The sequence below is a fragment of the Protomyctophum bolini genome (assembly GCF_963924005.1).
Source record: "Protomyctophum bolini genome assembly, chromosome: 2".
Classification (NCBI taxonomy): Eukaryota; Metazoa; Chordata; class Actinopteri; order Myctophiformes; family Myctophidae; genus Protomyctophum; species Protomyctophum bolini.
In genome coordinates, this window is record NC_137863.1 from 247,501 (window position 1) to 260,000 (window position 12,500).

General features: G+C 47.0%; 1 protein-coding gene across 2 annotated transcripts in view; it reads right to left on the reverse strand.

Annotated features, from left to right (window-relative positions):
• LOC308331700 (dynactin subunit 1-like) overlaps positions 1-12,500 on the reverse strand; it is a 61,924-nt gene that overhangs the window by 7,997 nt on the left and 41,427 nt on the right. The window contains exons 14-24 of one of the 2 annotated variants that reach the window (XM_080787192.1): positions 12,198-12,350; positions 10,214-10,377; positions 8,717-8,885; positions 7,392-7,460; positions 6,665-6,877; positions 6,144-6,305; positions 5,227-5,355; positions 4,327-4,452; positions 4,016-4,158; positions 3,672-3,844; positions 361-467 (exon numbers count right to left, since the gene is read on the reverse strand). In XM_080787192.1, coding sequence (XP_080643318.1) covers positions 361-467; positions 3,672-3,844; positions 4,016-4,158; positions 4,327-4,452; positions 5,227-5,355; positions 6,144-6,305; positions 6,665-6,877; positions 7,392-7,460; positions 8,717-8,885; positions 10,214-10,377; positions 12,198-12,350 — 1,608 coding nt within the window. Of the gene's footprint in view, positions 1-360; positions 468-3,659; positions 3,845-4,015; positions 4,159-4,326; positions 4,453-5,226; positions 5,356-6,143; positions 6,306-6,664; positions 6,878-7,391; positions 7,461-8,716; positions 8,886-10,213; positions 10,378-12,197; positions 12,351-12,500 lie in introns of both variants that reach the window. The other variant, XM_080787191.1, reaches the window with a different exon arrangement.

Here is a 12,500-nt window from a genome sequence, read left to right on the forward strand (position 1 = left end):
CTGCCTGTGCATTCCGTGACTGCTGCTCGTGTGTTGTGATGCGACTGTCGCTGGCTGCTGAATGCATAGTTAAAGAGCGTCATAAGCATGCGCCTTTCCTGCGCTGAAAGTAGCAGATCTACAAGCTATCTACCCGTCGCAATGCACAGCGCGTTGGGCTTGTACATCTGTGTTTCTCCCGCAGTTTAGTTCGATTCACAACTTTAGGACCACTACTACTATTCGGTGATATTTTTCGGCTTATTTGAGCCGAAACCGAATAGGCCGAAAATAAATTTTTAGCCATTTTTAGCCGAATATTTTCTGTGCATCCCTAGTGTATACTCATAGTTGAATTATATTATATTGGGGTTAGTTTACCTTCAGTCTGTTGCTTTGCCTCTGGAGGTGTTTGATGGCCAGACGCTGAACCTCCACCTGCTGACGGAGGAGAGGAGAGTCCACGACCTCCACTGGTCCTGAGAGTCCTATGGATGGAGACATGAACCTCTATTATACACACACTGTCTGAGGAGAGGAGAGTCCACCTGGATGGAGACATGAACCTCTATTGGTCCCACTGGTTCCTCCAGAGCAGTGGTAACCAACCTTTTCAAGCCCAAGAGCCCATTTTATTCCCAATTGTAAGCCAAGATCTACCACTAAAACGTTTTAGAAAAAACACTTGTTTTTTTGCTATTTCTGACAGGCTCAATGCATGTGCACACATCCACACAAAGACTAAAGCTTAAATTAGAATAAATACTTATAGTAAGTTATATTATCAATGTCAAATAATATTAAGACAAATTAGAAATAATTAGTATTAGAAATATTTTGTTTCTCATTTCCTTTTTTTTTAATTAATTTTTATCCCACGATTTTGTAACCCAGTTTTCTTTTTCACCCAGTCCGAATTATCTAATGTAATCCTGGGCGCTACACTTCCTCTGCCAACCTGGGGGGGCAGCGGACTGACCTCATGCCTCCTTCTATGCATGAGGAGTCCAAGCTGCTTCTTTTCACCTGACAGAGGGGAATTTCCCCGGCCGGACGTAGCGCGTGGAAGGGACACGTTATTCCGACCAGTTCATTTCCCCTCCATCAGGCGCCCCGGCTGGCCAGGGGGAGGTAGTTTTAGAGACCAGGATTACGGCATGTTTTTGTGAGGGTATCTACCCTAGGGGACACGGGGAGAACATGCAAACTCCACACAGAAAGGCCCTATCGCCAACCCCCACCTCGGGTATGGGCACTGATGACGCGGAGGAGGGAACACGCCGCCAGTGCCCACAGTGTCCCCAGTGGGAATCGAACCCAGGACCTTCTAGCTGTGAGGCGACAGCACTACCAACTGTGCCACCGTGCCCCTTGTTTCTCATTTCAATGAATATTCACATTGGCAGATGTTCAAATGACATAGGCATAACATGACCATATATATTTGCACAGATATGGTGACATACTCTCAGGGTCAGCCCACCTTTAATGAGACTTTATCTGCAAGCGTTTTGAAATCTGGTTCATATTTAGTGATTGCCAGTCTGAGGGTGTCATTAAGATGTGAGTCAGTCATACGAGTTCTAAACTTGGATTTTATTATTTTCATTTGTGAAAAGGCCATTTCACATAAGTACGTGGAACCAAAGTAGGCATGCAGCTTGAGTGCACACGACACAATCAGGGGATACTTCTCTGCTCACAAGAGACCAAAATTCCTTCTCTTTAGCTCTGACCTGCAGGTGACAGTCACTTACTAATCCAATAATCTCCATTTAAATATCTGAAGTTAATGCAAACACATCCTGCATTTTATCGGACAGCAGTTCAATGACAGTAGGCTCAGTAAAGAGGAAAGGGTTTGATACAAAAGCAGCTACTTGACTCATGCGTTGTACTTCAACAAGTTTTCATATTTCATATTTATCATATTTTTTGCTCTATGTGTGCGTGTGTACAGAATTCAAACTGTAGCATTGATTATTGTCACGGACAGAAGTCATTCTTTCCCTTTGCATATGCCCTGGAGTGCACTCGCCTATTAGTTTGCATTGCAGACTGGTCTATTCAGAACGCGCCCTTAATTAAAAACCAAATGCAGCTGTGTATGTGGCTCTCAGCGTGCAGTGTCGTTGAAGAAGTACTGGCTGAAGTCTGTTTGAACTGCGCTGTGTCAGAGAAGTAACGGATAGAAGCCGCAAACGTTACCCCCAAACGATACCCCCCCTCACCTCTGTGCTGGAAATATAACGTCTGTGTTTCCGAGGCTACATCCATGCTGACGCAATGACTGTCCTGTTTCTGGTAACAGAGGTCTTCCCATGTCTCCATACCTACTTCACTAACATTATTATTACTGTTTCATAATGTGAATTGTGTTAAAAGTACAATTGATCATCTACGCTTTACGCGCAGGGCACATGAACCTCTCCGTCTCCAGTCAGTGCTGGTTGTTGTTTATTTGCATGGCTCAGAAAATGAGTAACAAACTAAAATGAGAACGTTATCGAGTTGTTGGAGGAGGAGAATAATAATGTTATATTTCTTATTGTGTTCTCGGGCCGCTGTGCTGCGCTGCTGCTGCGCTGTGTGCCAACCACATCATCATCTTTTCATTTTGACATGATTCACATGAAATAATAATCCTGCACCGCGTGTAGCGTTTGGTTTTCCTTAACGCGATCGTGACAAAATAGCCTACAGCTGCTGCTGCCAAAGATACCAAAGATTGGACAGTGCTACGCAACATGGAAGTAATGTAGGCTATACGGTGCTGCGTTGCTACTTGGCTATCGTGTCATGACTCAAAGCCGTTTATAAATCAGTCAGTGAAGTCAACTTTTCACCGCCGTTTGGTCCCCGTCATCCCCCCCCCCCCCACCCACAATCACAATCAGAAGCGTTTACAAAGAGACGAGTAGGATATAAAGGCAGCCTGAAAGGCAAGCATTTGCATTCCAATGGGTCTGACACTTCGCGATTGACTTGAAAGGTTACCGCGAGCTACCGGTAGCTCGCGTAGCTCGCAGAGGAACCAGTAAACTCACCTCCGGAGGAACCAGTAAACTCACCTCCGGAGGAACCAGTGAACTCACCTTCAGAGGAACCAGTAAACTCACCTCCAGAGGAACCAGTAAACTCACCTCCAGAGGAACCAGTAAACTCACCTCCAGAGGAACCAGTAAACTCACCTCCAGAGGAACCAGTGAACTCACCTCCAGAGGAACCAGTAATCTCACCTCCAGAGGAACCAGTAAACTCACCTCCAGAGGAACCAGTAAACTCACCTCCAGAGGAACCAGTGAACTCACCTCCAGAGGAACCAGTGAACTCACCTCCAGAGGAACCAGTAAACTCACCTCCAGAGGAACCAGTAAACTCACCTCCAGAGGAACCAGAGGAACCAGTAAACTCACCTCCAGAGGAACCAGTAAACTCACCTCCAGAGGAACCAGTAAACTCACCTCCAGAGGAACCAGTAAACTCACCTCCAGAGGAACCAGTAAACTCACCTCCGGAGGAACCAGTAAACTCACCACCAGAGGAACCAGAGGAACCAGTAAACTCACCTCCAGAGGAACCAGAGGAACCAGTAAACTCACCTCCAGAGGAACCAGTAAACTCACCTCCGGAGGAACCAGAGGAACCAGTAAACTCACCACCAGAGGAACCAGAGGAACCAGTAAACTCACCTCCAGAGGAACCTTGGACCAGCGAGGCGATACCAGTGGCCGCCGGGCCTCGCTGTGCGATGCTGTCCACGGTGGTCTTGGTTTGGCTGCTGAGACGCTGCTTCAACTCAGCCTTCTCCGCCTCCAGCTGGTCGATGTCGGCCTGCAGGGCATCCATGGTCTCCTCAAACTCCCTGGAGGACAACATTTAATGTAACACGGTCTCCTCAAACTCCCTGGAGGACAACATTTAATGTAACATGGTCTCCTCAAACTCCCTGGAGGACAAGAGGACACCAGGCTGTGGTCCAGTCTGGTCTGGATCTAAGTAGTCTAGTCTCTATAGTGTAACTAATGGTTCCTACTTCTCCTTCTTCTTCAGCAGGGCCAGGCCGTCGTCCAGTCTGGTCTGGATCTTCTCCACGCGGTCGTCTGCGTCTCTGGTCGACGTGTCCAACTTCTTCTCCAGGAGGCTGAGACGCACGCTGGCCTCGCTTAGCTCCTCCCCCTGAGGGGGAGAGAGAGATAGAGGGAGAGAGAGAGAGAGAGAGAGAGAGAGAGAGAGAGAGAGGAGGGGGTTATTAGGATCTGCTCAGCTCTTCGCCCTGGGGGGGGGGGGGGCGTTGGGGCCGTGGGGTTCTAGCGCCCCCTAGATTAAATCACCAGAATTACTGACCTTGATCTTCAGGGATTTCTTCAGTTCTTTGACGACCGTCTCTCTGTCCTCCAGCTTCACTCCCAGACCCTCAGAGTCCATCATCTCTGCCCTGACCGCTGCTGCCCTGACCTCTACTGGAGGAGTCTGGTATCACACCCCACACACAGACACACAGACACACACACACACACACACACACACACACACACACACACACAGTGAGTAATATGCATTTACTGACGACATATTGATGATCTCCACATCATCAGTGCCCATAGCCGAGGTGGGGTTGGCGAAAAGGCCTTTCTGTGTGGAATGTTCTCCCCGTGTCCCCTAGGGTAGGTACCCTCACATGTTCTCCCCGTGTCCCCTAGGGTAGGTACCCTCACATGTTCTCCCCGTGTCCCCTAGGGTAGGTACCCTCACATGTTCTCCCCGTGTCCCCTAGGGTAGGTACCCTCACATGTTCTCCCCGTGTCCCCTAGGTTAGGTACCCTCACATGTTCTCCCCGTATCCCCTAGGTTAGGTACCCTCACATGTTCTCCCCGTGTCCCCTAGGGTAGGTACCCTCACATGTTCTCCCCGTGTCCCCTAGGGTAGGTACCCTCACATGTTCTCCCCGTGTCCCCTAGGGTAGGTACCCTCACATGTTCTCCCCGTGTCCCCTAGGGTAGGTACCCTCACATGTTCTCCCCGTGTCCCCTAGGGTAGGTACCCTCACAAAAAACATGCAGTAATCCTGGTCTCTAAACTACCTCCCCCTGGCCAGCCGGGGCACCTGATGGAGGGGAAAGGAACTGGTCCACATGCTACGTCCAACCAGGGAAATCCCCCTCTCCCCGTCAGGTGAAAATAAGCAGCTTGGACTCCTCATGCATTGAAGGAAGCATGAGGGGTTTGTCCGCATCGTATCGTACCTTAACGGGGGGTTTCTCTGCATCGTACTCTCCCTCCTGCATGGCAGTAGCCATCTTGTTCATGGTAGAGATGACGGAGCTGACGGACTGACGCAAACACTGCTGAGCATCAACCTTGGACCCAAACACCTGGAGGAGGAAACACATCCGCTTTAGAGAGGGTGTGTGTGTGTGTGTGTGTGTGTGTCTGTCAAAATATGACAAAATGATCATTAGCATCGCAGTCTCGGAACATCATATATCTTGTGCCTGGGAGTCTTGTCCCATATCCTGGGAGTTAGGTATTGACAGCATGTGAGAGACAGACTGAAGACCACAAATGTCCCAATACATTTCTGCTCTCTGGGAGAACAGAAACTAGCTAGCCTAGCCACCCAAGTCCGCTGCTCTCTGAGAGAACAGAAACTAGCTAGCCTAGCCACCCAGTCCGCTGCTCTCTGGGAGAACAGAAACTAGCTAGCCTAGCCACCCAGTCCGCTGATCTCTGGGAGAACAGAAACTAGCTAGCTAGCCTAGCCAGTAGCCACCCAGTCTGCTGCGCTCTGAGAGAACAGAAACTAGCTAGCCTAGCCACCCAGTCTGCTGCTCTCTGGGAGAACAGAAACTAGCTAGCCTAGCCACCCAGTCTGCTGCTCTCTGGGAGAACAGAGCAGCTGAATTGTTTGTTTTGATTAGCCGTTTAATGATGCTGGTTTGAAGCACGGCTAGAAGGCTGTTTCAGCCAATCAGATTGCTTCCTCGAAACGACCTGTTGTATAATCCAGTTTAACATTTGGGGGTAACATAAAGTCTACCCGTTAATCCAGTTTAAAGTTAATATAAAGTCTGCCTGTTAATCCAGTTTAAAGTTAATATAAAGTCTGCCTGTTCCACAGAGGTGAAGGTCGTGACCTCCAGTAGTAAAGGTTAAAGGTCACCTGCTCCACAGCGCTAAAGGTCGTGTCCTCCAGCTTCAGGGCGTTTACTCCTTCCTGCTCGGAGAGCGCGGCGACCATCTGCGCTCCGGACGCGGCCACTTCCTGTAGCACCGCCACCACCCTGCTGAGATGACCTCTGACCTCTGTCAGCCCCTCCGACACCTGTCAATCACATCCGTCACATGACCACAATGAACCAGAGCCCATGAACCAATGGGCTCTGTGTAAAACCTTATTATTACCACAGACCAGACATATAAAACCTTATTATTACCACAGCCTGCCCATAGACTTAATTCCTATGCAGGCGTTCTCACAGCCTGCATATCTCTGCTTGCTGAAAATAGCTGATCTACAAGCTCACAACGTGTCGTGAGCTTGCAGATCAGCTAATTTCAGCACGGAACACGTTGTACGACGAAGAATAAATCAGGCATCACTGGCTGTGCTTCACTGACAGGGAGGGACTGGTACTGCCCACTGGGGTCATAGGGTTAGGGGTCATAGGGGTCAGGGGTTACCTGAGGTCCAAACGACACAGCGCTGGGCGCTCCCATGGCGTCGGTTCCAGGCATGCGGCGGCGGATCTTCTTACAGAAGTGTCTGACGTCGGAACAGGAAGTGTCCAGATCCTTCAGGAGGATGACCAGGCTGGAGCTCTCCTGACCCGAAGACAGGAAGGACCGCAGGCGACAGGACTCCACCGAGACGCAGTCTAGAGCGCTCTGGATGAACTAAACAACACAACAACAACATTAACATCTCCTGACCCGAAGATAGGAAGGACCACAGGACTCCACCGAGACGCAGTCTAGAGCGCTCTGGATGAACTGAATAACACAACAACATTAACATCTCCTGACCAGGGTGGCAGTCAGACAGATATTTTGTGAAGCCACTGAGGAAATCGGGATTTCCTGACAGTTCATATAATGGGCCTGTTGTGGCGCTGTCATTGGGCCCAAAAAAAAACCCATAGCCCCATAGAAGTCCATGTATTTGGGCCCAACTTCACCTAGACTGTATTATCTTAATAAACATGGTCATGAATACTTTTTGCTTCCAGTCACTAGTTTAAAGTCTCATTTCTAATGTCATAATATTATTTTTGGAAAATTATGGTCCCATGTTCTGAGGGGCGTGGCTACCGTTACAGTCTTACTTCCAGCACAGGTTGTTGACTAACCCTGTGTTGGCTGATCTGATCTGATCTGATCTGATCTGAGAACGCGGGAGTGTTTGAATTACCTTGATGTGGTCGGACAGCTGCACGGTGCAGTCCTCTGATTGGTCCAACAGGTGGATGCTGTACAGATGCTGTAATAAGACAACAGACAGTCAGTTTACTGACAGGAGGAGGCTGTAATAAGACAACAGACAGTCAGTTTACTGACAGGATGATTCCGTTATAAGACAACATACAGTCAGTTGACTGACAGGAGGAGACTGTAATAAGACAACAGACAGTCAGTTTACTGACAGGAGACTGTTATAAGACAACATACAGTCAGTTGACTGACAGGAGGAGACTGTAATAAGACAACAGACAGTCAGTTTACTGACAGGAGACTGTTATAAGACAACAGACAGTCAGTTGACTGACAGGATGATTCCGTTATAAGACAACAGACAGTTAGTTGACTGACAGGAGGATTCTGTTATAAGACAACAGACAGTCAGTTTACTGACAGGAGACTGCAATAAGACAACAGACAGTCAGTTTACTGAAAGGATGATTCTGTTATAAGACAACAGACAGTCAGTTGACTGACAGGATACTGTAATAAGACAACAGACAGTCAGTTTACTGACAGGAGGAGACTGTAATAAGACAACAGACAGTCAGTTGACTGACAGGAGGAGACTGCAATAAGACAACAGACAGTCAGTTTACTGACAGGAGGAGACTGTAATAAGACAACAGACAGTCAGTTGACTGACAGGAGGAGACTGCAATAAGACAACAGACAGTCAGTTTACTGACAGGAGGAGACTGTAATAAGACAACAGACAGTCAGTTGACTGACAGGAGGAGACTGCAATAAGACAACAGACAGTCAGTTTACTGACAGGAGGAGACTGTAATAAGACAACAGACAGTCAGTTTACTGACAGGAGGAGACTGTAATAAGACAACAGACAGTCAGTTGACTGACAGGAGGAGACTGCAATAAGACAACAGACAGTCACAGTTTACTGACAGGAGGAGACTGTAATAAGACAACAGACAGTCAGTTTACTGACAGGAGGAGACTGTAATAAGACAACAGACAGTCAGTTTACTGACAGGAGGAGACTGTAATAAGACAACAGACAGTCAGTTTACTGACAGGAGGAGACTGTAATAAGACAACAGACAGTCAGTTTACTGACAGGAGGAGACTGTAATAAGACAACAGACAGTCAGTTTACTGACAGGAGGAGACTGTACAGATGCTGGAACAGTGGTTCCCAAAGGGTTAGGGGGTAGGGGTTACCTGGTAGTATTTGATGGCCTTGGTCAGCGGTTAGGGGGTAAGGGGTAGGGGTTAGGGTTTAGGGGGTGAGCGGTTAGGGTTTAGGGGGTAGTATACCTGGTAGTATTTGATGGCCTTGGTCAGCGGCTCCACCTGGATGGTCTCGTCCAGCTGGTCTTTGTGCAGCAGGTCTATGAAGTGATCCAGAGAACGCTCATGGACGCTCATCTCTGAGTACAGGGTCCCCATCCTCTTAAAGACCCCCACATTACAGCTGGTCAGAGCCCTGGAGGTGATAAACACATCTCTGAGTCCCCTTAAAGACCTCTTAAAGACTCTAAAGACCCCCACACTGTCCTCTTAAAGACCCCCACATTACAGCTGGTCAGAGCCCTGTGGGGGAGGAAGACATGATGAAAGACCCCCACACTGTCCTCTTAAAGACCCTCTTAAATACTGTTGGTATTTATGTAGTGTAGACTGTAACAGACTTACTGTAGGTATTTATGTAGTGTAGACTGTACCAGACAGGACTTACTGTAGGTATTTATGTAGTGTAGACTGTAACAGACTTACTGTAGGTATTTATGTAGTGTAGACTGTAACAGACTTACTGTAGGTATTTGTGTAGCGTAGACTGTAACAGACTTAGTGTAGGTATTTATGTAGTGTAGACTGTAACAGATTTACTGTAGGTATTTGTGTAGCGTAGACTGTAACAGACTTACTGTAGGTATTTATGTAGTGTAGACTGTAACAGGCCTAGACTGTAACAGACTTACTGTAGGTATTTGTGCAGTGTAGACTGTAACAGACTTACTGTAGGTATGTATGTAGTGTAGACTGTAACAGACTTACTGTAGGTATTTGTGTAGCGTAGACTGTAACAGACTTATTGTATGTATTTATGTAGTGTAGACTGTAACAGACTTACTGTAGGTATTTGTGTAGCGTAGACTGTAACAGACTTACTGTAGGTATTTATGTAGTGTAGACTGTAACAGGCCTAGACTGTAGACTTACTGTAGGTATTTGTGCAGTGTAGACAGTAACAGACTTACTGTAGGTATTTATGTAGTGTAGACTGTAACAGACTTACTGTAGGTATTTGTGCAGTGTAGACTGTAACAGACTTACTGTAGGTATGTATGTAGTGTAGACTGTAACAGACTTACTGTAGGTATTTATGTAGTGTAGACTGTACCAGACTTACTGTAGGTATTTATGTAGTGTAGACTGTAACAGACAGGACTTACTGTAGGTATTTATGTAGTGTAGACTGTAACAGACTTACTGTAGGTATTTATGTAGTGTAGACTGTAACAGACTTACTGTAGGTATTTGTGCAGTGTAGACTGTAACAGACTTACTGTAGGTATTTGTGTAGTGTAGACTGTAACAGACTTACTGTAGGTATCTATGTAGTGTAGACTGTAACAGACTTACTGTAGGTATTTATGTAGTGTAGACTGTAACAGACTTACTGTAGGTATTTGTGCAGTGTAGACTGTAACAGACTTACTGTAGGTATTTGTGCAGTGTAGACTGTAACAGACTTACTGTAGGTATTTGTGTAGTGTAGACTGTAACAGACCTAGACTGTAACAGACTTACTGTAGGTATTTGTGCAGTGTAGACTGTAACAGACCCAGGGAGTAGACCAGTCCAGAGGCGAAGCTGAGCTGCTCCCCTCTGGATCCTCTCATCGGCGGTCCCTGCAGAGTCTCTCCTCCGTTCAGGTCAAACTTCTCCTGGGCCTGCTTGCTGATCAGTTCCGCCTGCAGGGGAGATGACAACGACCGTTATGACACCCCGATGTGTTGTGGGTACATGCTGGGTAGAGGCTGGGTACATGCTGGGTAGAGGCTGGGTACAGGCCGGGTACAGGCCGGGTACAGGCCGGGTACAGGCTGGGTACAGGCTGGATACGGGCTGGGTACAGGCCGGGTACAGGCCGGGTACAGGCCGGGTACAGGCTGGGTACAGGCCGGGTACAGGCCGGGTACAGGCCGGGTACAGGCCGGGTACAGGCCGGGTACAGGCCGGGTACAGGCTGGGTACAGGCCGGGTACAGGATGTACCGGATGTGTGGAAATGACACACCTTACAGATAGTTTATCGGATCTCACCAGTGTTGTGACTAACGCCCTTACATCGCGTTACGTTACATAACGTAACTACTATTTGCAATCATCTGTAACCCAACGCTTTACATTTCCCATTCCATAACGGCGCTATAATTACTGTGCGTGTGTTAACCGCGTTATGGCGTTATGTCAACTTATGTGATCAGTGTAAAAAGTCTCGCCATACAGCTCCGTGAGTCTATCACACAGGCGTCTCTGTGCTGCTGAAGTGAAGGGGGCAAATAAAGTTGTGAATCGATATAAACTGCGGGAGAAACACAGATGTACAAGCCCAACGTGCTGTGCATTGCGACGGGTAGATAACTTGTAGATCTGCTACTTCCAGCGCAGGAAGGGCGCATGCTTATGACGCTCTTTAACTATGCATTCAGCAGCCAGTGACAAGACTCACAACACAGAAGTTGACAGAACACACGCGCACTGCAGTAGACGGAATGCACAGGCAGATCCGACACAACTTTATTGCACACATCTGTGCTTTGCCTTTCATCCACGCTTACATAGCCTTTTAAATCTTATTTCCCATCCACGGGCACAAGCAACGTGATAGCAGCAGCTTCCACCCGATCTGTGGTGGTGTTCTGTTGACGAGGGAAGCTAGTAGCTAGCATGGGAGCTAACGTTAGTTTTAACACTATGTACTTTCCATCCGTTCCCCAACCCCTCACACTCGCTGTGTTTACACGGGCAGACACAAAGACGAATGGGAATATCATTTGGAGCTTTAACAATGAATGATAGACTGTATCGTTGCGTCTACCCGTGTTTAATGGTCAGGGTTTCACTGTCCACAGCAGGCAGACCTGTCAAAACGATGCACTTCCCAAAACTCAGAGACATGCCACCACCTATAAATTCAAACCCACCTCTGGAATATTGCTATCTCATTCCACTTTCATTTATTTTATTCCATAGTCTTAGTTTTTCTCTAATAAAGTTGTTTTTATTTGTTTTCTCATGTTCTCCTTGAAAAGTGTCTTTATGTAAATAATATTATCACTATTATTATTACTACTTGTTTTATTGCCCATGTAGAAAAAAAGCTCACTGCTCAGGTCAAATAGGCCTATTGATATGCGATTAAAATGTGATTAATTGAGATGAATTCATCACAAAGCCTAACAAATTACTTTTTTTTAGATAAGTAACGAGAACTATAATTCCTTACTTTTTAAAAGTAACTTCCCCATCACTGGATCTCACACACCTCACAGATAGTTTATCAGATCTCACACACCTTACAGATAGTTTATCAGATCTCACACACCTTACAGATAGTTTATCAGATCTCACACACCTCACAGATAGTTTATCAGATCTCACACACCTTACAGATATAGTTTATCAGATCTCACACACCTTACAGATATAGTTTATCAGATCTCACACACCTTACAGATAGTTTATCAGATCTCACACACCTTACAGATAGTTTATCAGATCTCACACACCTTACAGATGAGCCGTGGAATGAGCAGCAACACCAGGATGCAGTCGTGATCTCCTCCGTGACGCAGGAAGGAGTCTGGCATGAAGGACGTCAGCAGAGACACCTGGCGGTTGGCCTGGGAGACCTCCATCTGACGCAGCTGCATCTCTATGGCCTGGAAGACAGATAACACAGCATATAACATGTAGCTCCATCTCTATGGCCTGGAAGACAGATAACACAGAATATATTTAACATGTAGCTCCATCTCTATGGCCTGGAAGACAGATAACACAGAATATATTTAACATGTAGCTCCATCTCT